The sequence below is a fragment of the Capricornis sumatraensis genome, chromosome 2, assembly GCF_032405125.1.
Source record: "Capricornis sumatraensis isolate serow.1 chromosome 2, serow.2, whole genome shotgun sequence".
Taxonomy (NCBI): domain Eukaryota; kingdom Metazoa; phylum Chordata; class Mammalia; order Artiodactyla; family Bovidae; genus Capricornis; species Capricornis sumatraensis.
This window is the reverse complement of record NC_091070.1, coordinates 118,103,812-118,131,730: the sequence shown is the minus strand read 5'-3', so window position 1 is coordinate 118,131,730 and position 27,919 is coordinate 118,103,812. Positions and strand designations below refer to the sequence as shown.

The 27,919-nt window shown below is 49.6% G+C and overlaps 4 protein-coding genes across 8 annotated transcripts; 2 read left to right on the top strand and 2 right to left on the bottom strand.

Moving 5' to 3' along the window:
• Positions 1 to 43: 43 nt before the first annotated feature.
• Positions 44 to 2,098, bottom strand: S100A14 (S100 calcium binding protein A14). The gene is made up of 4 exons (XM_068965912.1): positions 2,026 to 2,098; positions 1,554 to 1,661; positions 971 to 1,117; positions 44 to 748 (listed from the first exon to the last, which is right to left on the bottom strand). The coding sequence occupies exons 2-4, from the start codon at positions 1,581 to 1,583 to the stop codon at positions 611 to 613; spliced, it is 315 nt and encodes a 104-aa protein (XP_068822013.1). The 5' UTR covers positions 1,584 to 1,661; positions 2,026 to 2,098; the 3' UTR covers positions 44 to 610.
• A 3,016-nt stretch (positions 2,099 to 5,114) lies between these two features.
• On the bottom strand, positions 5,115 to 11,890 carry S100A13 (S100 calcium binding protein A13). 3 transcript variants are annotated; one of them, XM_068965971.1, is made up of 3 exons: positions 11,800 to 11,890; positions 10,691 to 10,884; positions 5,115 to 5,267 (listed from the first exon to the last, which is right to left on the bottom strand). In XM_068965971.1, the coding sequence occupies exons 2-3, from the start codon at positions 10,841 to 10,843 to the stop codon at positions 5,124 to 5,126; spliced, it is 297 nt and encodes a 98-aa protein (XP_068822072.1). In that variant the 5' UTR covers positions 10,844 to 10,884; positions 11,800 to 11,890; the 3' UTR covers positions 5,115 to 5,123. The 3 variants fall into 3 exon arrangements, with proteins under 3 accessions (XP_068822072.1, XP_068822073.1, XP_068822071.1); XM_068965972.1 differs by lacking the exon at positions 11,800 to 11,890 and adding an exon at positions 11,573 to 11,634; XM_068965970.1 differs by lacking the exon at positions 11,800 to 11,890 and adding an exon at positions 11,042 to 11,400.
• A 1,172-nt stretch (positions 11,891 to 13,062) lies between these two features.
• S100A1 (S100 calcium binding protein A1) lies at positions 13,063 to 16,598 on the top strand. The gene is made up of 3 exons (XM_068965654.1): positions 13,063 to 13,139; positions 15,031 to 15,183; positions 16,354 to 16,598. Exons 2-3 carry the CDS (start codon positions 15,043 to 15,045, stop codon positions 16,495 to 16,497), a joined length of 285 nt encoding a protein of 94 aa, XP_068821755.1. The 5' UTR covers positions 13,063 to 13,139; positions 15,031 to 15,042; the 3' UTR covers positions 16,498 to 16,598.
• Positions 16,599 to 17,929: 1,331 nt separating this feature from the next.
• CHTOP (chromatin target of PRMT1) lies at positions 17,930 to 27,464 on the top strand. 3 transcript variants are annotated; one of them, XM_068964199.1, is made up of 6 exons: positions 17,930 to 18,168; positions 19,304 to 19,385; positions 20,837 to 20,990; positions 23,495 to 23,678; positions 24,500 to 24,637; positions 26,287 to 27,464. In XM_068964199.1, exons 2-6 carry the CDS (start codon positions 19,321 to 19,323, stop codon positions 26,490 to 26,492), a joined length of 747 nt encoding a protein of 248 aa, XP_068820300.1. In that variant the 5' UTR covers positions 17,930 to 18,168; positions 19,304 to 19,320; the 3' UTR covers positions 26,493 to 27,464. The 3 variants fall into 3 exon arrangements, with proteins under 3 accessions (XP_068820300.1, XP_068820299.1, XP_068820301.1); XM_068964198.1 differs by having other exon boundaries at positions 23,492 to 23,678; XM_068964200.1 differs by lacking the exons at positions 17,930 to 18,168; positions 19,304 to 19,385; positions 20,837 to 20,990 and adding an exon at positions 21,019 to 21,144 and having other exon boundaries at positions 23,492 to 23,678.
• The last annotated feature ends 455 nt before the right edge of the window (positions 27,465 to 27,919 follow it).

Below are 27,919 nucleotides of genomic sequence, written 5' to 3'. Positions count from 1 at the left end.
AATCAAATGATACAAAACAACCATCATCCTGTAAATGCCCAAGCGCCCAGCTGGTTCTCTCACCCCCCAAAGTCACCGTCCTCAGCCTCTCCCGGAGCCTGCTCTCTCTCTCTTCCCCTGCCCTAAGCCAGGGAGACAGGGTCCTGAGAAGAGGCTGAGGCAGAACTGAGGACAGGGAGGGAAAGCACTGGACAGTTTGGGTTGGGGAAGAGATTAGGAGGGGTAGTTTCATAGAGACCCTTCTTAGTACCAAATGTCCATCCCTATTGCCAAACCCTCCAAATCATTTCCCACAGCTCGGCTCCTCTCTGCCCTTCCCCACTACTAAATGACGTGGCCCTTGCACCATCCTCAACCCTCCAGCAGCCTTCCACATATGTCCCTGGCCCCAATGGCTCCCCGAGCCTCCCCCTTGGTGGGGACCCCTGGACCCATAAGCCCCACAGGGATGAAGTACACAGAGGCCCCAGATGGGCCATTATGAACCTGAACCCTGCAGAGGTAAGGCAGGTGGGGCTGGGGAATAGTGTGAGGGTGGTGGAGAGAGGTGTTTAAGGTCCCCTTTCCCCAGCATCCCACCCGACCCATCCAGAACTCCAGGGGAAGGTTTTCAGCTCCCCTGGACAGTGTTCTCCAGCTTCACACTCTTGGCTGCTTCTCCAATCAGCTCCCAGAAGCTCCCGAACTCCAGTTTAGAGTCGTTACAGTTGCCCAAGTTGGAGATTTTCTCTTCCAGCCCACAGTTGTTCTGCAAGGAGGGAAGACACCACAGCTCAGACAGGCAGTACCTTCCAATCTTCCCACCCCACCCTGCCCAGGGGCAGGAAGCAGGACCTGAGCCTGCCTGGCATTGACAGGGGAAGGGCTAGGGGTTGCCAGTGCCAGGGGCTGTGGCAGCGTGGGTGGGGTCTTGGAGCACTTGCTTGGGAAGTCAGGGTACTGCCTGGGGCAGGGTTCACTCTCTCAGTACCGGCATGAGGTGGGGCAGCTGCTGGGTGACCAGGTCCCGGAGCTCGGAGGGAGTCAGCGTCTCCTTCCCACCCTCCACTGAATACTGGTGGAAATTCTTGATCAGGGTCTCAATGGCCTTCTCCACATCACTGAGCTCCTGGGCATCCTGGGGCCAAGGGACATCACCCATGTTAGGGAGGCCTCCCCCACCCTACGACAGCCTGCTTCCCCAGGAGCCCGACAGAGCCCACAGAACGAGACAGCTGACAGGCCCACGGGCCCTCGCCCACCCCAAAGCCCAGCATCCAGCACCCTTTGCCCCCACTGTCCTCTGCCCTGAGCCATGGGTTGGGCAAGGCTTCCTCCCCACCTCCTCCCCAGCCTCCAGGCAGGGCAGGTCCTAGCATGAGGCCCAAGCATCTTCTTCAGGGGGGCCCATCTTCATCACCCTGTGTGGGCACCAGAGAGGAGGTTCAGGTCTCACAGGCAGGGTCTGGAGTGCAGAGCAAGGCCAAGGCGAGGGGACAGAAGTCAGCGGGGGACAGACCCTCAGGGTGAAGGAGAGGAGCGGGAACAGAAAGGTCAGGAATGAATGGGCCCACCTCAGCGTTGGCTGACCGACACTGTCCCATGATGCTCGATGCGCTTGGTCCTGTGGTGAGAGTTTTGTTGTCCTACAGCTGGCCCCAGAGGAGCTGATGGCTCATGATCTGCTCAGAGGAGGGGGGGGGCTGAGCTAAGGGGAAAACTCAGCATTTCTTGCTCAACTATCCCCTATGGCTGCACCCCAGATATTCTGTGCCTCACCCAGGGGGTCAGAGCCAACACCGCATAAGCCCTTCCCTGCCCAGGCTCCAGGAGCGAAGGTCACAGCCCCTAGGCCTACTATCTAGAGGCCTCTCCTTAGCCCCCCACCCCTGTTCTGTACACACACACACACACACACACAGCCCAGCCCAGCCTCCAGGGCCTGGTCCCCCAGACCTTCCCCAACCAGACTAAGCTAGGATAAGCTAAGCATGCCCTCTGAACCTGGTTCAGTCCATTTGGGTGAAAAGCCCTGGGTCTCCTTACCCGCTGGCAGCGGCTGAGACAGGACTGAAGGAGCCAGCTCACCTGAGCTCAGCTCTTATACCTGGGCGGAGGGAGGGGAGGCAGGGGGCTGGGCCTCCCAGCTCTAGCTGGGCCACCCAGCTCTAGCCGCCGCCTGGACCGAGCCTGCACCAGGGGCTCCACCCCCTAGGGCCCCACCTCCATTGGCCACAGTTCCGGGAGCCCGCCCCGTCCTGGCCAAGAGGAGGGAATTGAGTAGAAGCTGGGTCTGGGATCCCCCTGGCCCCAGACCAGCAGGCAGAGTCCAGGGAAGAAAGGGGAGGAGAGGCTGCTGAGGGAGAGAGGGAAGACTTGGAAACACAGTGGCGTGAAGCCTGGGAGGAAAGGCCTGGAGGAAAAGTAAGACAGAGAGGCAGAGGGGCTCTGAGAGGCTCTGAGTCAACCACCAGGAAAGGAGAAGCAGAGGCTGGTCAGGGCGGGTTTTGTGGCCTAGAGGGAATGAAAGACACGTGGCTTGAAAGATGTCCCCAGGGGATCTCTCTGTCCTTTAATGTGTCACACACACACACACACACTCCTTTCCCCTCAAGGCCAATTTAGATAGTGACATTCAAGCCTGCTGAGGTCCCAGACCCCAGCCTTCCCCAGTCCTGAGGATCGGGAGGAAGGAGCCAAAGAAGCACAGCCTGGAGGAGGGAGCCGACGGAGGGTTGTCCGGGACTTCCTTTCAGTTCCTGGAGCAGCTAGCACGCAGGCTATCTGTCAGCTAACAACCTCTCCAAACTGGTTGGGCTAGCTACTCCTCCCTCCCTCAGAATTCCTTGTCTTCCCTGACCAGACACTGCATTGCAACCCCCTTCCCCTAAACACACAGTCCAGCACCCACGACAACATCCAGGGAGCCTGGACAGGAGTTTGAGGTGGGGGGACTCAGCCCAACCCCAAGGGCCCTCCTCAGCCGACGGGGAGGAAGAAGGCAGGGGAGTCAGGGTGGCCTCTGAGATCCAGGCATACCTCTCAGTGTCCCTCCCTGGTCTCCTTCCAGGGTTCCTCTGTACTTTTGCCCTCAGTTGGGCTTCCCTGGTAGCTCAGCTGATAAAGAATCTGTCTACAATGCAGGAGACCCTGGTTCAATTCCTGGGTTAGGAAGATCCCCTGGAGAAGGGATAGGCTACCCACTCCAGTGTTTACGGGCTTCCCTGGTGGCTCGCGGAGAAGGCAATGGCACCCCACTCCAGGACTCTTGCCTGGAAAATCCCATGGTCGGAGGAGCCTGGTAGGCTGCAGTCCATGGGGTCACTAAGAGTCGGACACGACTGAGCGACGTCACTTGCACTTTTCACTTTCATGCATTGGAGAAGGAAGTGGCAACCCACTCCCAGTACTCTTGCCTGGAGAATCCCAGGGACGGGGGAGCCTGGTGGGCTGCCGTCTATGGGGTCGCACAGAGTCGGACACGACTGAGCAACATCACTTCCACTTGGTGGCTCAGACAGTAAAGAATCTGACTGCAATGAGGGAGACCTGGGTTCAGTCCCTGGGTTGGGAAGATCCCCTGGAGGATCAACCCACTCCAGTATTCTTGCCTGCAGAATATCACAGACAGAAGAGACTTGGCGGGCTACACTCCATGAGGTAGCAAAGAGTTGGACATGACTGAGTGACTAAGCACACAGGGGTGTCTGTGTCTCAATGAGAGGACCCTTCTGGAAGTGTCTTATTCTTTTTTTGTGGCCGCACTCCGAGGTATGTGGGACCTTAGTTCCCCAACCAGGGGTTGAACCCACATCCCCTGCATTGGAAGGTAGAGTCTTAGCCACTGGACCACCAGGGAAATCCCCAAAGTGTCTTATTCTGAGAAATCTTCTGAAGGGGTCTCAGTCTGGGGACCCCTCTGAGGGTATTTCAATCGCAGTGTTTCTCCAAGAGTGCCTCAGCCCGAGGTCTCTAATATCTCAGTCTGGGCGTCCCTCTTAGGGTATCTGTCTTGGAGGAACCACTCTGGAATGTCTCAAATGGACCCTCAGAGTCCCAGCCTGGGGTTGCCTCTGAGGTTTCTCTGTCCAGGGGTACTTACAGGGCAAATCTCAATCTAGGACCCTTTTCTGATGTGTGATGAGGAGACTGTCTTAGACTAAACGTTCCTCTGGACTCAGCGGCCTCAAATGGTAGCCTCCTGACAGTAAGGCGGTGTCAGGCCCGGGAAGGCAGCGCCTGCTGAGTTGCCCCACCCCTGCTCCCTCTGGTGCCGAATAGTGTAAACCGCATGCCTCTCCAGCCAAGAAGGAGGAGAGCAGGGTCCAGTGTACCCACTGAGAGGATCCCAATTCATCACAGAGGCTCTGGAATTTCAACCCAGTTCCATCTATTCTTTTTTATTATTATTATTTATTTGGCTGCACCGGGTCTTAGTTGTGGTACACGGGCTCTTCGACCTTCACTGTGCAGGATCTTTAGTTACAGCATATGGGATCTAGTCCCCCGACCAGAGATGAAACCCAATTTCTCCACATTGGAAACGCGGCGTCTTGGCCACTCCACCAGGGAAGTTCCAGTTCCACCTATTCTTGTCTTTGTGGCTTAACCTCTCCAAAGTCTGTTTCCTCATCTTTGATACAGGACTTAAAAATAGTACTTACCTCAACCGCCTGTGAGAATTAACTAATACAAGAAAATGCTCAGCACCATTCCCGGCACAGACCAAGCCCTCAACACATGTTCCCTGCTATCACTACCACCCAAGGACACAAACCCTGGGAATAAGAAAGTGAAAGCCAAGACCAAGCCCCAGAGCAGCTGGTGGGATATAAGCCCCCTCACACGCCTCAGAGATCTCACTCTACCTTTCACATATTCACTCATCAACCATGTATTACTGAGCACCTACCCATTCAAGACTTGATGGTGCAGAATATTTGAAGACGAATTATGTTGGTGCTCATAATTTTTGGACTTGCCCTCAGGCAGGGGCAGAGCTTTCCCACCCCCCTGGTCTCAAGAGAAGAAATCAAGATGGGTGTGAATAAGCAACATCTGTGTTTCAAGGAGAAAGCTTTATTTGAAGGGAGTGGGGTTCAACCCAGCCGTGCCATGCCCGCCCCTATCCCAACCAGCTGGCTTCATTTCTTCCGGATCTCCAGGGCCTTCTCTTTCCTCATCTCCTTTGCCAGCTCCCCAATCAGCCTCCAGTACTCGCTGAACTTGAGCTCTGAGTCCTGATTCACATCCAAGCTCTTCATCTTCTCATCTAAGGAGCCCACATCCTGAGGAGACACCACAGCAAACAGTGGAGTTAGAAATGACTGTTTTGACACAGGGAGACAGGGAAGAATTGCCAGGCACTGTTCCAGTCCCTCAAAGAGCACTAGGGCTACCCCCACACCTTCTGGATGAAGCTGCAGCCCCAACATGGCACTGCCCAGGTGCCCAACTCCACCAGGGGGAAGCAAAGGATGGAAGTGGGGAACCTCGTTATAGTGTGTGCTGTGATCTAAATACACCCACCATGGGGGACTGTGAACCATAAACGTGATGTCACTGAACGCAGAGTGGGGAAGAGACGCACAAATGGGCCTTCAACTGCAGGTGCCAGGAGGCTTCAGCACATCACTGCACCAGCCCTGGGATAAGCCCAAGGACATTTGGGGGAGCCCTTGTAGGCATGGACTCCCTCTGACCACCCTCAGAGTCTTCTCAGGGCACCCTCCTCCTTCACAGAAAGTTGGAGGAGTTCACAGCACTTTGCTGCCTGCTTGCATAACCCTAATCCCTTCTCATTCTTCCAGCCGGGTCACTAGCCTGGTAGATCAGGAGAACGGCAAGGACACAAGGTATCTGGTTTTCTAGGGGGTCCTTGGCCAAGTCTCTCCCAGCAGACCTGTGAAATCTAAGGCTATTCTAAGTCGGACCACCGTGATCAACGGATTTGTTGCCAGATGGATAACCACAACAGAAAAGTTGACTGTTGAACGGCGGACCCATGTCAAACCAGACAAGGATGCCTCAGGCACAGCACATGCCCAACATCTGAATCAACGTTTGGATGATGGCTAAGAAGGCTTTCCAGATCTATAGATGGCACAAAACTAATTCACAGAAGAGCTCAACAGACTTTTTTAAAGGCCACAATCACACTTAACTGTAAAATACTATAAGAATTGCCACTGGAAAGCAATTGCAAGTGTAATGCGGGGAGGGAGAGGGGAGACATACAATTAGTCAAGGGAAAGAAACAAAAGGTAAAATTGTTAAGAAAGAAGATGTCAACTCACCCCTTGTTATATTAGCAATTATATAATTGTTTACCTAGGAAAAACCAAAAAGAGCAATAAAAGCTAACATTTCAACAAGTGTAAGCATTTAATAGTGCTGACTGTTCCAAGCATTATGCTGAACATATTACATGCTTTCCATCATCCAGTCTTCATAATCTGCTAGAATGAAAGGTGCTAGGAGCACAGGGGCCTTGTCCATCTTGCCCACCACCATGATACCAATGCCTGGGAAAGTGTTTGGCATATAGTGGAGGCTTGTTCACTACTATAACCCAAAGCCTAGGACAGTGTCAGAATAGGACATAGTAGGCACTCAATAAACACTGACTGAATAAATGCAAGACCAGTCCAACAAGAACGGTATTACTATGAGTCCAGTTCACAAATGAGACATTAAGGCTCAGAAGGATTAAAGGACTCATCACAGATGACAAACTAGACCCTGTATTTGAACCTAGGTTGTCTAACTCAGAGCTTATGCTCTTCGCTGCAATTCTGTATTTCTTTCCCCCAAAAAGAAACTATTAGAAATGATAAAGTATCTGGTGACAATATTAATACTCAAAAACAAATACCATTTTGGAAATATAATATGAAAGATTCCCCTTAAAATAGTAAAAAATAAATGGAAAATGTAGAACTATATTAAGCTTTTGTGAAGAAAACTGCACTGATGGATATGAAGGGAAACATGGATAAGATTGGGGGCAGGAGGAGAAGGGGGCGACAGAGGATGAGATGGTTGGATGGCATCATTAACTCAATGGACATGAGTTTGAGCAAACTCCAGGACACACTGAAGGGCAGGGAAGCCTGGCGTGCTGCAGTCTGTAGCATCACAAAGAGTCAGACAAGACTGATCGACTAAACACTGCCACCTAAGAGTCAGACACTACGCTAAGTGCTGAAAATAGAACAGTGAGCAGATTCCTCACCTTTATGAAAATAAGAATGTTTCCTACAATGGGAAGGAAGGAAATTACATGTTACTTCTTGGTAACAGAAAATTATATAACGGAGGAACTTCCCCGGTGGTCCAACAGCTAAGACTCCACGCTCGCAATGCAGGAGGCCTGGATTCAATCCCTGGTCAGAGAACTAGATCCCACATGCTGCAACTCAGACTTGGTGCAGTCAAATAAGTAAATAAATATCTTAAAAATAAATAAAATTAAATTATGTAATGGAGGCTGTTGTGAAGAAACTGTCCTGAATGAAAACAGCTCTAGGGTAAAGGGGATAGAGGGCTATCCAGGTGGCACAGTGGTAAAGAATCCACCTGCCAGTGTAGGAGAGGCAAGAGACACAGGTTGGATCTCTGGGTTGGGAAGATCCCCCGGAGCAGGCAATGGCAACCCACTCCAGTATTCTTGCCTGGGAAATCCCATGGACAGAGGAGCCTGGCGGGCTAGAGTCCATGAGCTAGCAAAGAGACACGACTGAGCAACTAAGCACACACCAGTCCTGACGTCTTAGGCTTCCCTGGTATCTCAGCAGTAAAGAGTCCACCTGCATTGCACAAGATGTGGAGATGAGAGTTCAATCCCGGGGTCAGGAAGACTCCCCTGGAAAAGGAAATGGCAACCCACTCCAGTGTTCTTGCCTAGAAAATCCCATGGACAAAGGAACCTGGCAGGCTACAGTCCATGAGGTCACAAAAGAGTCAACACGACTGAGCAACTCAACAACGACAAAGAGACAGGGCACAGGACGTGATTTCTGTGCGCGGTGGCACAGGAGGGCCACTCTGAGGATGTGCCATCTGAGTCAAATGAGGAGTAAGCCTAGCAGACCCCTAGGGGATGTGCATTCTGAACCAGGAGAGGAAAAGCAGGGACGGCAAGCATAAATAACTCTCCCTGCTTTTGAGGAGTTTTACTACAAGGAGGAGCAGAGGTGTAAGGCATAGCTGGAGGGAATTACAGGGTCAAGGGCGGTTTTCTTTTAAGACGGGAGGTAGCACAGTGCGTTCACAAACCGATCAGAACAATCTAGTAGAGAGGGAAGTGTTAAGATTTTTTTTATGTGGGCCATTTTAAAAGGCCTTATTAAATTCGTTACAGTATTGCTTCTGCTTTACATTTAGATTTTTTGGCCACAAGGTATGGGATCTTAGCTCCCTGACTAGGGATCGAACCCGTGTCCCCTGCATTGAAAGGGGAAGTCTTAACCACTGGACCACCAGGGAAGTCCTTACAGAGGGTAGTTTTGATGATGCAAGAGAAGAGAGGAAGAATTGGGAGAGTAACGTCTTTCAGAAGGTGAGAAGGGATGGGACTGAGCACACCAGCAGAGGCACTGGCCTTAAAAGCAGAGATAGATCATTCCCGTAACATGAAGGAAGGCAGGAACTGTGTTGATCAGTTAGTAAATTTGGGCGAGGAAGCACATGGAAGTTTCCTGATGGCTTTTATTTTCTCAGTGAGAAAAGTTCTCAGTGACAAGGAGGCTATGAGAAGGGGTTCTGGAGTTGAGGAGAAAGGAAAAGTTGTGAAATAATCATCTGAAAGGGCTGGTAAATGAATCCTGTAGGGAAATGGAGAATGACCAGGCATTGCCAACAGTCACAGATTTAAAGTGAGACAAGTCAACATGGAAGTATATTTTTCTCCAGCCAAATTCAGCCGTGTGGATGCAGAATGGTGGGTTTCACCAGCAAGCTAATGGAGCTGAAATGTTGGATTTAACCTGGGTTGAAATTTTGCCAAACAAGTAGGACAGAAAGAAAGAGAATCAAGGGAAGTTGAGCAAGTGATTATAGTGGTGAGCCTTAGAACCCAGCAGAGTAAGAAGGGAAATGAGGTCTCGAGGGATGGTGATGGGAGATGGAAAAGTGTTAATTAAGGTCAAGAGACTGAAGGTCCCAGTGGAGTCAGCATGGTGGGGTGGAGGAATGAGATAGAGGAATAGAACTGGAATGACAGGAGGTGGCAGATGAAGAGAGGCCTGGAACTAAGATTGTGGAGATGACGCACTGGTAATGACAGGATCCAAAAATCTTGAACAGGGCAGTGGGGCAGAGAGCCAAGAATGCTGAGATGCAGGAAGACAGAATCTTTGAAAGGGAGGAATTCAAGAGATCGAAAGGCCCAGGTGTTGAATGAGTTGTCTGTGTGGATTCTGACAGTGGCACTGATGAGAAGAAAAACAGTAAGCCAGAAGCTGAAGAGCTATAAGGTGTCCAAGAATGGCAGGCGTCTGTCTGAGCTTCCAAGCAGCTGAGTGTCTCACGATGAAGATGGAATTTCCTGCAAGTGCAGTGCTTAGGACTCTGTGCTCTCACTGCCTAGGGCCTGGGTTTGACCCCCTGGTCCGGGAACTAAAAAAAAATCCCACAAGATGCACAGGTGCAGCCAAAAAGAAGAAGAAGGGATGGGGGGAGCGGGGATGGGAGAGGGAGAGTTGGGGAGGAGAAAGAGAAGAAATTATCATTTGGAAGTTGCAATGAAAAGCAAAGAGGTCACGACCTGCATTTCCAGGCCCAGAAGGAATTAGATCTGGAAGAAAAACCAGTCATTATTTGACAGGGCTACAGGGAATGCTGTGTTTCCAGGGGAGAGCCTGACGTTTCCTGTGAGAAGAGGAAGGGAGAAGTTTAAGGCTGTAGGAGATATTGCAAATGATAGGCGATGAATTTCAGAGACTAGTTTGTAGGGGGGCAGGGGTTGTAGTGGTTTTTTTTTTTTTTTTTAATCCATATTCACACACTTTCGTGTGCCTGTGAATTTTCAGAAAGGATGTAAGTGAAACTGTGAACAGCCTGGGATGCTGTGCCAACCCAGTGCGGATGAAACGCAAATCCCTACCCCATCCTCTAAGTAGGAGAGAAAGAATGATGCTGCCAGCTGCATTACCAAGGGGATTCCCAGAGAGTGTGGGGAATAACCACAAACCACTTAGAGGAGCCTCCTGCTTTGAGATTCTGCGACTCTATGAGTTTGGCTGTGTTTTTATTTTTAACAAACCCTTTCCCATAGCTGGGCCCCAGCTTCTATACATGTGAAGTGAGGACTTTGGACCACATTTTCTCTTGGCCTCCTTTCAGCTCTGATGGCCTATGAATCTTCCAGAAAGCAGCTCTGGGTCCAGTCCTGTGCTGGGAAAATGAAACCAGGGAGGCGCAGAGAGACCCAACAAGAACCCAACAGCATCGTCTGCGAGGAGCACAAAACCCTCTGCAGCAACACACACGCACTCACAGTATTACCTAGTCACACACACACACACACACACACACACGCACACACACACACACGCCAGGCAAGAACACTCAGACCATTTACACACGCAGTTGCCACACCTTTCTCCTCAGTACACCTGTGGTCACCTTATGCTCAGCAATATCTCCTCACAGACCCAGTGTCCCACAGTTCCTGGCTCCCGAAAACGCATGCCCAGAGACCCCCACCCACCTTGAGCAGGTGAGGCAACTGCTGAGTGACCAGTTCCTTAAACTCATTGACGCTGAGGCTGCCTTTCCGGCCTTCCCGCCCTGCGAAGGTGAAGAAGGTGTTGACCACTGTCTCAATGGCTGCCTCCAGCTCAGTGAGTGGCTCGGCTGCCATCGGGACCCTGCAGCTGGAGCTGGTGTCCTCACGGGGCTGGCCTGCAGGAGGGGTAAGGAGAGGAAGGGAGAGTCAGGACAGCGCCCCCTGCCCTGGCGCTGCCACCTCAAGTCTCTGCCTGAGGAAGCCTCACAGGGAAGAAGGGAAGGGACAGGGATGAGGGGATGGAGCTTGGGGCAAGGGACCAGGCATCGGTACCTCAGCGTAAGGAGGAAGGAGTGTGCACTTCCAGAAACCCCTTCCTCTCTAGGTCTTGCAGTCTGGGGATCCTTTTGCTGTGTCCATGTCTCAGGGACCCCTGTGCGTTGGTCCCCCAGTCTGGAGACGCCTCCGTCTGGGAGGAGGCTTTCAGTCTGGGGTCTTTCTCTGGACTCCCCTCAGTCTCGGGTGGCCCTTCTGTGGGGTTTCTTGGAGTCTCACCAGCCTCAAAGGGTCACGGGGTTGTTTGTCTCCAAAGCTTGTTTGTGCAAGGACCTGGGTCTCCAACCCGCCTGCACTGCACCCGCCCCCACACACACACTGGCCACTCTTCCCAGCAGAGCAGCCAGGGTCTGGCAGATGCCCAGCTGTGGTCAGCGCTGGCTCAGTCTGGACAGAACCCGCCTCTCTGTCGCCTCACTCGCATCTCCCCTCGGGGGCAGCTGGGCAGACTGTGGAGCTCAAGACCCCACAGCCCTCCCCACCCTCGCCTCCCAGAAGCGGCAGTCTGGGCTGGGTACTGGCACTCACAGTGGAGGCAGCGGTGGAGGGGATGAGAGGGGCAACGGCTGGGGCCGTGCCCACGCACCCTCTCTTTTCCAGCCCACCCCCTCCCCTCTGCGAGGACTGTTGCTGGATTTCCCAAAGCCATTTCCTGAATCCCAGTCTAAGCCAGGTCCAGGGGAGGGACTTGGGAGCCCAGGGCGGAAAAAACAATGCTCCCCAGGCTCCCTCCGGGGTTAAAGGGAAAGACTCACCGGGGCAAGGAGATGGGGTGCAGCAAGCAGGAGCCCCGGGGCTGTGGTTTATAAACGTCCAGGAAGGAGGAGAGAGCCCCTCCCAAGCCCGGAGGTGTCAAGTTTCCGTCACAGATTGTGGAGAGGGGACCTGCCCCATCACGCCTACCGCATCCCACCCCGGCTCCAGCAATCAGGCCAGGAATCCTGATCCCCACAACCCAGCCTCCCTGCCTCCACTTGGTGAGGGAGGGGACTCGCCTGGAGCTGCCTGGCCAGATCCCACTCAGCAGGCATCCTGGGATCCCATCCCTCCCAATACAGGGAGCCTGCTGGCCCACCATACCCCCTCCTCTAACCAGGTTTATGTATATTTCCATTGTGGAGAAGGCAAGGGCACCCCACTCCAGTACTCTTGCCTGGAAAATCCCATGGACAGAGGAGCCTGGTGGGCTGCAGTCCATGGGGTCGCTGGGAGTCGGACATGACTGAGCGGCTTTCCTTTCACTTTTCACTTTCATGCATTGGAGAAAGAAACGGCAACCCACTCCAGTGTTCTTGCCTGGAGAATCCCAGGGACAGGGGAGCCTCGTGGGCTGCCATCTATGGGGTCGAATAGAGTCGGACACGACTGAAGTGACTTAGCAGCAGCAGCAGAAACCACTGCAGATTGAAAAAACCAACTGGGAGAGCTCAGCACTGAGAGGTCCCATCTAAGAAATACCACATAGGGCCTCTCAAAATGAGAGCCCACTAAGGACCCTGCAGCCCAAGACCTCCACAGAGGATCCAGACTGAGACCCGACAAACAGAGGGGGACCCAGGCTGAGTGCCCCGCACAGAGGAGACCCTGGATTGAAATCCCTCAGTGGGATTGTCAAGCTGAAACCCCTCAGGGAGACTCCCAAGACTAAATTATTCACCGAGGAGTCCCCTCTAAGATGAGCCCCCTCAGTCAGGTGCACGCACCTCCTCTCTGCCCGGCTGCACACCCATTATTACTGGGTGGGGAGGGTGGAGCGTGGGAGGAAGAGCCCAGAAGGCCTCTCAGTGTTCCTTCTTCCCAGGACCTTTCCCACCTCCCTTCCTCCTGGGCCCTGCCATTTGGGGCCCCCGCGTGGGGGTGGCATCCAAGGCTGGAGAAGAGGACACAGGGCAGCCTGTTTCAGCCCAGGAGACAGAGGGCGCCTCTGTCCACTCCTGGCCCCTCGCCCCACTGGGTGTCTGTCTGTGAAGGGGTGGAGCCGGTGCGGAGGGGGCGTCGCGGGGGAAGGACAACTGAAGACAGGTCTTCCTGCACAGCTCCAGGAGCCACATTTGCAGCCTCGTCTGCCTGTCCAGAACCTGCTCCCAGGCTGACAGTGAGTATCCTGCCCCATCTGCCCATGCTCCCTGCCCTGGCCAGCCTGGGGAAGAGGGGGCTTCAGCAAGGCTCCAGGAGACAGAGGACGATGGCACTGCAGAGGGTCTGAGAGGAGTTTGGGATTTGGGGGAGACATTGTTTGGAAGGTGCTGGGGGGAGGCAAGTGAAGGTCAGAGGGAAATCTGGGAGCTCGGGGCAGGGCGGAGGGTGAGGAAGCCAGTGGGAACTCCAGCCACTGAGCTTCCCGGAGACCCGGGCCTTCTACCACAGAGCCCTCAAGAGCCCCCACAAAGCTCCCTCCATCTCCCAGGTGCTGGGGAGGAGACCCAGCTCTTGCCTTGCATCCAGTGGCATAAGAATAAGGAAGCAGATGGAACCGCTCCTTCTGCACGCCCACCCACCGGCAGCCTTGGTCTATCTGCCACCCCACCCAGCCTTGCCCAGGTTCCCTCCCAGAGCATGGGCCATGTGATACCAGGAAGAGGGGGCACTGGGGAACTCTCCCCACTCCCACCCTCCCTTCATATGACCTCCCTTTCTCCTCCTCCTCCTCCTTGTCCCATGCCTCAGCTCCTCTTTCCTCTCATTCTTTCCGTTTGTTTTTCTGTCTACCCCCTCCCTGCCAAGGTCCTTTCAGAATGGCCCCTACGCAAAATCCCAGGCTGCTCGAGGTCTCCAGGCAACCTCTAGGTGCCCTTCCTGGATGGGGCTGGTAACTGAGCCAAGAGCACCCCTCCTTCTTCCTCCTTATCCCCTCTATCAGCCCCGGCTTGGGTTCCATCTCCCCCAGGTCTCTGTGACAACCGCTTCTCATGTCCGCAGTTCAGGTGACACATACAAGGGCTCCATTGAAGAGCTAGGATGTCATCTGATCAGGGCCCATTGTCTGACCCCTCAGGCCTGGGGAAGGATGGGGATACCTGATCTGAGATACCTGAGCTGCCCCCGGAGGCTGTGGAGGGGCCAACTGTCCCAAGGCCAAGGGAAAGAGGCCCCCTGGCTTGGTAGTCCCCTCTCTTCAACAGACCCCTCCATTTTTCCCCTCCTCTCTCCCAGCCCCTTGGATTCAGAAGACCTCACGCTTTCAGCCTTTCTCTCCCCAAACACATACCAGCCCCATCCTCCCTGCTGCCACTGTCCCAACATCACCCAAGTTGGCCTGGGGACCGGAGTGGCCAAGAGCAGAGACAAGATCCCACAGGCATCTCCTCCTCTTCCTTGGGAGCCCTGGCTCCAGGGAAAAGACTCAGACAATTGCTCTTTCCCTTCCCACTCCTGCCCAGTAGAAGGGCTGGTTCTGCAGAGAAGTGAGAGGAAGCAACCTAGAGGTAACGGAGGGCAGCCAAAGGGACATGTTCAGGCTCCCTCCCTACGAATCCTGGACCACCCGCTCGGACCGCCGCCCTCTCCACCAAGCGGACCAAGGGCTCCAGGCTGCGTACGGTGGGCCGCAGAGTCAAGGTTATAGAGGGGAGCCCAGCCCACCATCCCCAAGAGCACAGCTTGGCTGTGCTAGGCAGGCAATCCAAGGGTAAAAATAGAGCCAGAGGAAGCCAGACTGGGTCCTGTGACCACCCCCGCCTGCCTGCCCCACCCACCTCGGTGTCTGTCCAGGCAGCCAGGAGCCAAGCAGAGTCCACTCCAGGCCTCTAAAGTGAGCCCAGCTCCAGCTGCTCCACCTCCATGCCCAAAGCCCTGACTCCCTCTGGCTAGGGTATGGATTGAAGGGCTCAGAGAATGAGTCTAGAAGTTCTGTTTGTGTAAAATCTCAGGAAGGATGAATTGTGGTGGGGATCCGACCTCATGGCTCTTTGAGCTGTGGGACCCTACCCCAACCCCAGGTACCCTAAGCATGGTCCAAGCTCACTTCCATGATGGGACGTGGGTAGGTGAGCTTCGAGATGGGCTCTGAGCTGGAGACGGCGATGGAGACTCTCATCAATGTGTTCCATGCCCACTCGGGCAAAGAGGGAGACAAGTACAAGCTGAGCAAGAAGGAGCTGAAAGAGCTGCTGCAGACGGAGCTCTCCGGCTTCCTGGATGTGAGCACAGGGTCGGGGTACAGGGTGGTGTGGGGGAGGGATGGGGGAACAGAGTAGGCTCCTCTCTGCCATCTCCCCATCCCAGCTCAGCCCAACCATCCGTCTCCTCCCCCTCCCCCCGCCCCCCACTCCTCTGGGTTCAAGTCAAAATGCCCTGATTCACTGATCACCTGTTAAGGGCTAGGCGACGTGCAGACGCATCAATAACGAAGCACACAGTCTAGAAGGAAAAGACTGACACTTGCAAGCTGAGCTTGAACACCAGGAAGCACCCAGGGCCTTAACAGAGGCATCAGAAAGGACCATGGGAGGATGGTAACCTAACTGAAGTGGGAGAGCCTCTCCAAAGAGGTGGCACTCAAGCCCCTGGGAGGTTATTAGAGTAAGTAAAGACATTTTAGGAGGAGGTACAGTATCTGAAGTTTTCCCAGGTGGCTCAGCCTCAGAATCCGCTCCAGTGCAGGAGCTGCGGGAGACATCTCTGGGTCAGGAAGATCCCCTGGAGGAGGGCACGGCAACCCACTCTAGTATTCTTGCCTGGAGAATCCCATGGACAGAGCAGCCTGACAGGCTACAGTCCATAGGGTCACAAAAAGTTGGACACGACTGAAGCAACTTCACACGCACAATATCTGAACAGGAGGATGGGAGAAAGAAGATGGAATATGTTCAGTAGTTTTGATCGAACTGAAGGATGCAGAAAAGAAGCCAGTAGACAGTGTACCAGCTTTTAGATTTTATGAGACCTGGGTTCACATTCTGATGCTACTACTTTCTAGCTGTGTGAGTTTGGGCATGTTCTTTAACCACTAAATGTCAATTTGTTTCTTCTCTAGAATGGGAATAATGAAACCCACTTCATACTAATTGTGCTAGAATTAAATGAGAATGCTTGTAAAGCTCCTAGTGCAGAACTTGTCACATTGTAGGCACTCAACATAGGGTAATTGTTTTTATTATTCTGCCTTGTCAGGGAGCTAATTCTGCAGGCAACCGGAAGCCACAAATGTTTTCTTGGTTTTGAGGAGGGAAACAAGAGTCCCGTAATTATAAGTAGTTTTCCTCTTGCTCATCTCTGCCTTTTTCTCCCCAATCAGCCCTCCCCCCATGCCCCTGATCCAGTGCTGTTGTCTCCCTATATGCCTCACTCTCCATCTCCTCCCTCCACAGGCCCAGAAGGATGCAGATGCTGTGGACAAGGTGATGAAGGAGCTCGATGAGAATGGAGACGGGGAGGTGGACTTCCAGGAGTATGTGGTGCTGGTGGCCGCCCTCACAGTGGCATGCAACAACTTCTTCTGGGAGAACAGTTGAGGAGCTGGCCCCAGCAGGCAGCGCCCTCCCCCTCTACCCTGCCATGCCTGCTCCTTCACCCTGCTTCTCCCTCACCTTACTTTTCCCTCCCCACCAACAAGGGCGCAAGAATAGTGGGCCAGGCCTGCAGTTCCTCTTTCATTAAAGGCTTCTGTCTCACCAGCCACCAGTTGCTGTCTGTCTCCTTCACTAATGGCATAGAGTAGGTGGACAGTATAGAGTAGGTGGGGAAATGAAGGCTGCTCACTCACAACTTGCCTTATTTGAGGAGAGATCTTTTTGGAGATAGGTCAACGGACCCTTGCATCTTCCTATTTAAGGAATGCTGAAGGCCCAGGAAGGCTGGGATTCAAGGTTCCAGCCAGAAGTGGAGGATGTATGAAGCTAATACGTGTACCAGGGTCTCAGCTATAAAGGCAGAATTTCCCTTCAACCTTCAAAGAATATTTACTGAAGACCTACCATGTGCTAGACATCGTATGGGAGCTGGGGACACAGCAGTGAGCCTAACAACACACAACCCTCAACGTCACATAGGTAAAGCCCAGTAAGGATACCAAAACATTAAACTCACAGATATATGCTAAGAAGGAAAATGAAAGGATCTGAGGCGCCTATCCTGGGGGCAGGGGTGAAGATGTGTTCATTCGCTCATTCTTCAAACATTCGAGCCCTTTATTGTGTGTCAAAGCATAATAAAAATCCCGTATAGGTCTGCATCAAAATCCACATGAATGGAAAACGGCGAGAGTGGACACGGAAACGGGAGGGGAGACGCAAAGGCCCCACAAAATAAGGATTTAACAATATTCAGGCCAAGCTGGGGAGGGAAGTGAAGAGGAAATTATGGACGGACGGTGGTGAGTGGCGCTGAACCCAGCAGAGGTGTGCTCTGATCACTGGCTCCCCTGCCTCCGCTGGGGCTTTTGCTATAGCCTACAATTCTCTGACCCGGGCCCGGGGTTAATAAGGGGAGTGCAACTACCCGAGTGCAAACTACCCGAGCCCAGTGGTCCGCAAGAGAGATCGAGGCACATCCGCCTGAAGAATTTTAGTTGTTCTGTCTTAGTTCAGGGGCAGAAGGACGCGCGAGAAAATACGGACAATTCTTTCACGGAGACCAAATCAGCCCAAGAGACGCAAATCACTTAATCATCCGCAGCCCCTTAAACCCAAGGGCGAAACCATTTGGCCACGCCCTTCCCCGGGCGGGGCGCTGCGTGTAATACAGACGAGGCCTTCGCTAAAGTCCCGCCTTCTCCCTAGGGCTCCGCCCTAATCCCCGCCCAGGCGTGGCACAAGTTTTCCCGCCCCTCTAGGGGTGCGGCGGATCTGACGTCTGACGTAACTGCGTCGACGCCATTTTAGCCGGTCCCATTCCGCCCTGGGCGTGGCGGCCATTTTGTTTTACACACCGAGCGGGAGTTGACGGCAGCGGCTGTAGTGAAAGGAAGGAAAGAGCAGGCCGGGTGAGCAGGCGGACCGGCCGACCGGACAACCAGCCAGCAGCAACGAACTAACTTAACAATCTACCGCTTAACACATCTAACCAACCGCCCACCAAGTTAACCCGAGCCCCTCCACCGTCAACTCAGGTTCGGCCGGCCCCCGGCCCGCCTGCCGCAGCCGTGGTGGCAGCCCCGGGAGGAGCACTGGCGTCCGTTTCCTTTGGTACGTGTCTGTGGTGAGGAGGGCGAGAGTTTCGGGGAGCCGAGGGGCCCGGCAGACGCGGAGCAGGAGCTGGTGGGATGTGGAAGCAAACAGGGAGTCGGAGGCCCCGAAGGGGGCGGAGCCCGTGAGAGGGAGGCGGGGGAGACCCCGCACTGGAAGATCGTCGCGGGATTGACGGAAAGGGTGGAATTTGATAGGGATGAGAAAGGAACGTTGGCGAGTTGAGTTACGTTGGCGGTCCTGATAGAGGTTTGAGATGAAAGGAGGATTACTCGACTTCAAGGAACGTTGGAAAGTAATGGCGGCTTTAGGGTTAAATTTTGTGGCGCGCTCTCTGGGAGTGCACTCCCAGGGGAATGCTCGGGGAGGAAATCTTTCCTATTCCCTCCCTCCCCCAGGTCGCCAGGCCCTTGCTGATGCCCCTAACTTGATTGCGAAATTGGTATACCTGTGTCATCTCTCTAGTTCAGTAGTTCTCAGTTTTAGCTGCACGTGCGAAGCAGCGAGGTAGACGTATTTTCCCCTGCTATATAAATGGCTCATCCCCAGACTTCACTATCAGAGATTGTGCTTGAAATGGTGTGGGCCCAGGCTTCTGAGTGCTTTTTGTTTTGTTTTTTAAAGCTCCTTGCCGCCAAGGTTGAGAAGGACCGCTGTTGGATGAAAAACCAGACTCTTAACAACACTTGCTTTGGGTCTGCCATTTTGGAGGCTTGGGCAGATATTTTCTGTCCTGCGGCCTTGAAACATAACGGTGTGTGTGTTCACTCCTGTCCTACTCTTGGCGACCCCATAGACTGTAGCCCTCCAGGCTCCTCTGTCCATGGAATTTTTCAGCCATGAATACTGGAGAGGGTTGCCATTTTTCCATTCCAGGAGATTTTCCATACCCTGGGATAGAACCCGAGTCTCCTGCATTGGTAGGCGAATTCTGTACTACTGCACCATCTGGGAAGCCCCAGGAGTTTATTAGTTTGAAGTAACTAGCTTCTGTTTAAGTACCTGAAATGAGTTTTGGTGTGATTGTTGATAGTCATCGATACAAACCTTTTCATTCATTTTGGGGTCTTTGGGTCTTGTTGAAATGAGATAGTCGCCATTCTGGTTTGCTCATTCTGCCCATTGTCCTTTGTAGATTCTCGGGATTTGAAGATGGCTGCACAGTCCGCGCCGAAAGTTGTGCTAAAAAGCACCACCAAGATGTCTCTAAATGAGCGGTGAGGCAGCCAACAGCAACTTCAGCTCGTTCATAAGAAAACATTACTTAAATTGGCGCTGGGGTCCAATGCACAAAAGTCTGTTTTAAACTAAATACCAACAGAAGGCTACAGACCTCTGTTCTTAGTTGCATCGTATGTGGTACACAAAACAAATTGGGCGGTTGTTTCAAAACCCCTTATCAGTAGATTTTTATATTATGCTATCTGAAATATTTATCTGGTGGGATGTATTTTAAAAAGACTCCTCACACCCTCCCTTTTCTTGACATATTTTTACGTTGATACAGGGGTGGTGCAGCTCAGTAGCATGACCCTGGCTGCAGTAGGCTTGCTGCCCAGTCCAAGGCCAGCAGTGTTGTGTCTGGCCTGTAAGAGGCAGGTAGCAAGCTAAGAATATGTCCAAAGGCCCTTGAATGTCATTCTTGGGCCTTGTAAGAGGCACTTGCTTTGCTCCATTTCACTTTCTTTCCACTCTGCTTTAGTTTGTTTTTGTTTTCAATTCTTTTACAGTTGAGTGTTCTCTTTCATCCCATTAAACTTAACTTGACAGGAGTAATAGAAGAGTGTCTTCACAAGCTCTTAGATGATTGAACTAACCTTTTCAGAAGTTATCATTTGGAGTCAGAAAAAATAATCATTTGATACTAAAAGAAAGTTACAGTATTTAAAGGCACTTTCTGTCTGAGAGCTTTGTTCATTGAGTGCCTTTGACTAGTGATTTTATTAAGCTGATATTAGACCACTAAATGATTGACTTATGTCTGTTTGACTTTTCTGAAGCATATTTACTTCTGTTTATCTCTTAGGGTGTGTTACTCTGATTCTCCATATTTGCATATTACTAAGTGGAAATGGCAACCCACTCCAGTGTTCTTGCCTGGAGAATCCCAGGGAAAGGGGAGCCTGGTGGGCTGCCATCTATGGGGTCGCACAGAGTCGGACACAACTGAAGCGACTTAGTAGCAGCAGCAGCAGCAAGTGACCAAATATATGAGAAAATGTGATATGCTCTTACAATTTATGTGGGTATATCATTTCCATGGGCTTTGAAGGTGCTCTTGTCCTTCCGTGTATTTGCCCGTAAAATAGCACCCTCAGGTCTCCTGAGGTTTTGGCTTGCATTGTCCGTCTTTGAAACTACATCTTCTGTCTCTTGTCATCATATCTGCTTATTGCGTGTTTTTCATGCTTTCCACCTCTAAAAGCCGTTACCTGAGCCCTTGTTATCACTTTTGATTGAATGTGCTACACTTAGCTGCATTTCTGAGTTTCTGATTCTTGCAAGTTTGTGGAAGCAGAGGAGTCTTGAACCCACATCAGCACTGATCTAAGTGTACCACTTTAAGTTCGTGGGATCTGGAGCTCCTGGTCTAGCAAGCCATGAAAATGCCAATAAATGTTTTGTAATAAAGCTTTTATTTAAACATCCATTTTGTTCGACCTTGAAGCTTTACTAATATGCTGAAGAACAAACAGCCGATGCCAGTGAATATTCGGGCTTCGATGCAGCAACAGCAGCAGCTAGCCAGTGCCAGAAACAGAAGACTGGCCCAGCAGATGGAGAATAGACCCTCTGTCCAGGCAGCATTAAAACTTAAGCAGGTGAGAGCATGGGTCGTAATGCTCCAGAAGCAGCTGATCTGTCAGGCAGTCCACTGAGGCTGTCAGGACATGATGGGTAATTATGAGGTGGCTCAGGGCAAAAGCTGAACTTCTCTGGAGGAGAGAGAAGCTCAGAGGATTCCCATTTGGGCAGGTAACAATAAGTAACTTTTTGTTGTCTTTCTCTTTTAGGGAGTTTGCCATCAATGTGGCCTGTTTCTATGTTACCAATGAGTATTAATCTCTTGTTTTCTGATCCTTTGCCCTTAAGAATAGATTAACTGGCTTTTCCACAAAGAATTTTTAGTTTCTGTTTTAGATGATCTTCAAAAGTCCTGTATTCCCCATTAAATTATTTACAAATTAGGGAAATGACTTTATTCTTGCTTCCCTAGTACAGGGAATCTGAAAGGCCTCTTAGTCAAAGGTTTTCAGTGCTAAACAGTGGAAAAAGTAGGGTGACCCTCATCTCCACAGCACCTAAAGTCTTGTCAGTAAAATAGAACAACAGCACTGAGTAATTTAAGAGTTAGTGGGTTCGCTTTCAAATTTCCGTTAAGAAATAATCCTATTCAGATCTGAAATAAAACCTGCTCTTTATTATTCATAGACTTTTTATGCAAGTCCGGACAGTGGCGGTGGAAGGATATGTCCAAGCTGTGGCTGGGCGTCTGGAGGGCGGTGCCATGCAACTGTAAGGACTTTAACTGGAAGCACTGCATGGCTGTGCATAAAATCAGCAGTTAAATATAACACCCTTCCACCCCCACCCTGAACCATTGGGCTCATTGACCAAAAATAAACAAGGCCTTCTGCTTCAGCTACCGTAAGCCTTGGAATGGCTGCATTCATCCCTGACTCAGGAAAGCTGTAAAAAGCACCACTGTTTTCTAAGAGTAAATATTAAAAATTGCTGAAGACAAGTCTGACATATTATTCCAAAGGACCATTTTGACAAGCTTTAAACATAATCTGTGCAGAAAGTAGCCTCTAGAGCAGTGGTGTCCCGTAGAACTTTCTGTGATGATGGAAATGCTCTATCTATAGCTGTGCTCTCCAGTAGCCATTAGCCATGTGACTGTTGAGCACTGAAAATATAACTAGAGTGATTGGGGGGCTTAAATTTTTTACTTTATTTTACTTTTTTTTGCTTGTAATTTAGTAGCCACGTGTGGCTAGTGGATACCTTAGCCTATAGCAAGCACAGCTCTAGAGTGGAGACTGGATGGTACAGCTGACATACTTGAGCTTCTTGTTAATTTAGAGAACAGGGTTTGGTGGCAAGGCAGGACTGGGAAGAGAGAAGAACTTTTAAGTACTATAGTCTCCCCTTAAAGCACAGATCTTGAGAGGATATACTTGGAATGACCAAACACAACAGACTTGTAGAATGAAGTCCTGACCTCGTGTCATTCAGAGCCTATCCCTCTGATAAGCAGTTTGTAATCTTAGGCTAATAATAATAATTCACAGCATATGGTTGCAGAGAAAATCATTTGTAGTAACTTGTGTGTGAAGCCTGAGGATACTTAATGTATTTTCATTCATATTGACTTAGTCTTTTTAGGAGAGCAGGCTTGCTAGGGCTTTGGTGTTCAAGGCAACACAGTCATCCATTCCTTTGAAGGAATTTAATTGTCTGAGATCTCGTTTTCATGGTTTCTCTATGAGGGACAGATTATTGAAAAATCTATATGGTATATCCTTGTTCTCACATGTGACCCTCAGTTTTATGGTTATAGCTCAACTCAATTCTAATGCAGGTTCGGCTGGTTTTCTCTGGAGATGTATTTGAGTTATATGTTTATTATAAATTAAAGGTCATTATACTGACTTAATGGAGCTGTTTGCAAAGGTAGACATGGAATTATCACTATTTAAGATATGTAAGGAAAGGAGATTTGACTTTTTTGTGTTTATTTACATCTTAAGGTAAAAAGTGGACCGTCTGGAGATAGATACTCAGAGGAAAAATGGACACACTGGCCTCTTTGACTGAGAAATCAAACTTGTTCTTATGTCACAAGAATTCAAATGAACTTATAATTTAAATTTTGCCCAGAGTGTGATGAACTTCCTATGGTGTTTGAGTAAGCCTTTGAAGAGAGTGGTAGTCCTTGGGCAGGTATGAATCAAGTCATATCATTGTCAACTGGTGGTTCAAAATCAGCAGAATCCACGATTTGAAATAGTGTTCTTATAAAAACTTACATTCCAAATAGTGGTATATGACTTCTGTAGCCAAACTAGTGAGATAATTTGTGGTGATGCCAATTTCATGGAACCATACTCAAGCTTCTTGGAAGCTCCGGATCAAAACTCTGCTTCTCTTACACTGTGTTCTGAGGCAAAGGCTTGCTTCTGGTTTGGGATCCTTGACAGCAAGTGCAGGTTTATTTCCCACCACACAGACACTTCGCTTCTTTTTCTCTGCACTTTTAGTTGCTGAATCCCATTGGATTGCTTTTTTGATCTCAATTCCCTAACACCTTTTCTTCCAGAAGAGCTTAAAGCAGCGCCTGGGTAAGAGTAACATCCAGGCACGGTTAGGCCGACCCATAGGGGCCTTGGCCAGGGGAGCAATCGGAGGAAGAGGCCTGCCCATTATCCAGAGAGGCTTGCCCAGAGGAGGACTTCGCGGGGGACGTGCCACAAGAACCCTGCTTAGGGGCGGGATGTCGCTCCGAGGTCAGTGCTGTGTACCTGACAATTGTTCGGGACCCACCCCCTTCCCTTTTCTCTTGGGCTGCTATGGACACATTTGTTTAACATCTTTAAGCCTGAATTTGTATTAATACAATTAATAACTTTTGAAATCACGTATTTTTAATAGTGCTGCATGTCTTTTATCGATACCATTCCTTTTCTGATAATGTGCAATGGTGAGAGGCTATGACCTGCGTAACAACAGGTAATTCATGTCATCTCCATTCCATCTTAAAACACCCTGCTGCTGCTTGAATCAGAGCACATTCAAGTTCTAGAAATAAGTCAAATTAAGAAATTTATGGGTCTTTTGGCCTATATCTTAACTAATCATCTGTTCCTGGTTCTGTTCTAGTGAAACACTGTTACATCTGGAAAAAAAGCACAAGTTGACCCATAGCTCTTAATTATATGTAACATTTTGGGCACTGTTATACTGTTCCCTGTATAGTTCTTGTCCCCTGCAAAAATGTACTAAGAGCAGGAATCATATCATCTATTTTTAAATCTATCATGATGCTAGGTACCTATCTATGATTATTCAATATATACTTATTAATGTATATACTTACTAATTGATTTAACTGCCAACTTCTTCCAAAAATGGATTTGTGGTCAGACTTGTTGAATTGATTGAATAAAGAGCAGCTTAATCTGTTCATACTCAGTGTGCAGCTTGCCCCACCCAACCTAAAAATTAACTGAATTAACTCTCATTTAACCCTCACCGCCTGCCTTTGGTTAGAATCTACTTTGTCTCTCTTGGATTTACCTGCATATACATTGTATGCCTCCTCTCCAAGGTCAAAACCTGCTCCGAGGTGGACGAGCCGTAGCTCCCCGAATGGGCTTAAGAAGAGGTGGTGTTCGAGGTCGTGGAGGTCCTGGGAGAGGGGGCCTAGGGCGTGGAGCTATGGGTCGTGGCGGAATCGGTGGTAGAGGTTAGTCAGCTACCAACTTCAGAGACTAGCTTCCCCTTATTTCTCTCCCTTCAAAACTCAGAGCCACCTTTCTGCACAGCTTCAAGTCATAGGCAGGCTTATTTGTTTGTCTTGTTTGTTTTATGAAACTGGCTTATTTTCTAAATACACACATGCTGGTAGTGTGAAAGTCTGTCATGGGTTTTCCAAGAACAGTGAGGTATATGTTACAGAGCCAGATTATATGCAGTCTTTCAGGCTCTTGCAAATTTACAGTGTATTATTAAAATGACAAGATGGTCAGTTAAGGGTTTTATCTTTTTTTGTCCCTATCTCACCACCACACAATCCACCTCGTAGCTCAAAACCCTACTTTGAGTCTAATAATAGAGAAGAGGGGGGTGAACAAAAGTAAAGCAGAGTTGAAGAAGATGGTAGGCTTGGAGCTAGGTATTGACTCAGTTTGTGTCTATGCAAAACCAGAGATTTTTCCATCAAAGTAGAAAAAGCAAGATGGTATTGTGTCAGTTAATTAACTGACTTGTTGATAATCTTACCTTCAGACTTAGTGATACTTGTCTTGTGACTTCATGGCCCAGATTGGAAAAGAATTTTTAATGGTGTTGCTGCTGTTAATACCAAATCTCATGGGAGTTTTCTGGCTTAGAGCTTAATGGAAAACTCCCATCAACACCTATCCAGGAAAAAAATACATACATTCTTATAGCCCCTGTATATATTTGCTTTGGTCCTTTTTTTAAAGTGTGTGGTGGTCTTCCATAATTTATAACCTTGAAGTAGCCAGGGGATAATAACTGTTGAGAAAGGACATTTGATAACTTGAGGGTTTATTTTCTTCTCTCGCATTATATGTTGCTTGGCTTATTGAGTGAAGTGCAAGCTAGTTTGGGTTTCAGGATGAAATAGCTTGTTCAAACTATCTTGACTTGGTTTCTGAGAGACATCACAAGGATTTTGTGGGGAGGAGTCTAGAGTAGCTTTTCAGAAAGCTGGGTATGTTTTGTTAAGTGAATTGAAACCACCTCTCAGATAACCGTAATTGTTACAATGTGAATAGAATCAGGAGATAGAAATGGCTGGAACTTCTCCAAGTGTTTTTTCCCAACTCCCTTAATTGTTCCTATGTCAGAATAACTCCTCAGTCTCCTGACATAGGATCAGCCAGCTCCTTAGGTTTGATAAATTTGAGGAGAGATGAGCTAATTTTTCTGAAGGATCGCCAATAAAGTTTAATTTGAAAACTGTCTAGCTTCACATCCCTGTTTCTCTGTGCCCTTGTTACTTCTCCCTATCTTACTAAATGGAGTTATCTATAATGTATTTGCATTTTAATTATAAGCTTAAAGTGAGTCTCAAATTTTTTTAGTTTCTCCATTTTGAGAGAGATTAAGAAGTTTTAATTATCAGCTGTTTTCCCTTTGATAGAATTTTTAAAATTAGTGTTTAGAGATGAGCATGTAATCAGGGATTCATTATGTGTGCTTTCCATGTGTTGCTTTCTACCCAGTGTGTTTCCTGTTTTTCCAGATTTCTCCTCTTTGCCCTGCCCTTCAGCCTTTCTCAGCTAGGCCCCGCTGCTCTGAGGGGCATTTACCATAGTACCCATTAAACATACTTGTAACTGTTTTCTTCTTTTTCCTTTGGGCCAGGTCGGGGTATGATAGGTCGGGGAAGAGGGGGCTTTGGAGGCCGAGGCCGAGGCCGTGGACGAGGGAGAGGTGCCCTTGCTCGCCCTGTACTGACCAAGGAACAGCTGGACAACCAGTTGGATGCGTACATGTCGAAAACAAAAGGACACCTGGATGCTGAGTTGGATGCTTACATGGCTCAGACAGATCCCGAAACCAATGATTGAAGCCTGCCCACCCTCCTGGAAGACTCTTGTTCAGGTCACACATCTGTAAATAACCTTAAGATAACAGATGAGAAGAAAGCTGACTGATACTGAAAGGACCTATCATAATAGGCTCTGGACTGACTTGCCACCAGTTTGTGCATTTAGTTGTGTTCCTTTTACTTTTTGATACTATGTTGTATGAAACCCTTTTTTTCCCCTCTGACTGGGGTTTGCTTTGGTTTTGTTATTTGGTGGGGGGAGGGGTTTCCTTCACCCAGACTTTTCTTTGAACATGAATGTGTTGGCCTTGTGGCTAGTACACCCTCTTCCCCCATCTGCCTCCCCTCATCTGTCATATGCTTTGACAGTCTAACATTTCCTCTGTTCATTTTGGTACCCCCGTGAAAAAGTCCCAGAAAGAGCCCACCAGTGTTCCACCTTAATGTCTAAGTTTCTGAGATAGAATTCTGTTTAACGTTTTTAATAGCCTCTTTAAAGTGTTCAGAAAATCTGGAGCTCATAAATGCATTCTGCCACATTGATGTTTTAGTAAATTGGGAACACTGACATAGCTACAGGGCTACCAAACACGTTACACGTGCTAGCAGCTCTGATTTAATTAAAGTTATTACCGTGTACACTTGTACCACTTAACCATTGTGCTGGTTTGGATATGTGCGCTTTCTACCTGGGAATGAGATTTATAAACTTTCCCTCTTGGTTTTGCATCATGCTCTAAGGGATGTTTTGGGGTTGGCTTACCATCCTACAAAAGAGGAGAAAGCCTTTTGGTTTGCCAGATGCCTCAGAATGGAAAGGGCTGAAAATTCATGACAGATAACCTGGTGGGAGGGGTCAGAAGATAATCTTGCTAAAGTGCTGTTATCCTTCTGTTTACCCCAGACCAAGCTTGGGCTTCTCCATTTGTTGACCCTCTTCTTACTCCCCATGAAGGTTAAAGTTCAGCCATAGTCTGTCAACTGTTCAGTTTCAGTAGAATCTTTTGTTTCGGGTTCATTACAACAAGAAATTGTTCTCTCAAATCCATCCAGGACTTTCTCTTTATTTGTTGGGCTATTTCAAATGCTATGGCCACTATAACAATATTTTAAGATACACCTGTAGAGTTGTGAGTCCTTCATAGTTGTATTAAAATTCAGGGTGGGGAGGGTGAGAGTTTGGGACAGAAAGTGAACAATTTTCCCTCTTTTGAATAATCCCCAAGGCAAGATTAACCATACTTAGTAAAGTACTAACTCATTTGGTGCATAGCAAGCTCAAAGGCATTATGTACTCCCAGGACTGGTTTCCCTTTTCCCCAGTGCTGTTTAAGGGAAAAGAAGAACCTAACCATCTCCAATCAAACCAGTTACCATTGAGCTACTTAGAACTCTGACTCCAGTAGACCCCCAAGACTGTTTTGTTGCAGAGGTACTGATTGGCAA

Bases quoted from the DNA above. Each gene is read 5' to 3' on its own strand.
- CHTOP (XM_068964198.1), top strand. From the start codon at position 19,321: ATGGCTGCACAGTCCGCGCCGAAAGTTGTGCTAAAAAGCACCACCAAG. The intron at 19,386-20,836 runs GTGAGGCAGCCA...TCGACCTTGAAG, and splicing joins AAGATGTCTCTAAATGAGCG to CTTTACTAATATGCTGAAGA. The intron at 20,991-23,491 runs GTGAGAGCATGG...CTTTTCTTCCAG, and splicing joins CAGCATTAAAACTTAAGCAG to AAGAGCTTAAAGCAGCGCCT.
- S100A13 (XM_068965971.1), bottom strand. From the start codon at position 10,843: ATGGCAGCCGAGCCACTCACTGAGCTGGAGGCAGCCATTGAGACAGTG. The intron at 5,268-10,690 runs GTGGGTGGGGGT...GTGTCTCCTCAG, and splicing joins AGTTGCCTCACCTGCTCAAG to GATGTGGGCTCCTTAGATGA.
- S100A1 (XM_068965654.1), top strand. From the start codon at position 15,043: ATGGGCTCTGAGCTGGAGACGGCGATGGAGACTCTCATCAATGTGTTC. The intron at 15,184-16,353 runs GTGAGCACAGGG...CTCCCTCCACAG, and splicing joins AGCTCTCCGGCTTCCTGGAT to GCCCAGAAGGATGCAGATGC.
- S100A14 (XM_068965912.1), bottom strand. From the start codon at position 1,583: ATGGGACAGTGTCGGTCAGCCAACGCTGAG. The intron at 1,118-1,553 runs GTGGGCCCATTC...CCTTGGCCCCAG, and splicing joins GTCGGTCAGCCAACGCTGAG to GATGCCCAGGAGCTCAGTGA. The intron at 749-970 runs GTACTGAGAGAG...CCCTCCTTGCAG, and splicing joins AGCTGCCCCACCTCATGCCG to AACAACTGTGGGCTGGAAGA.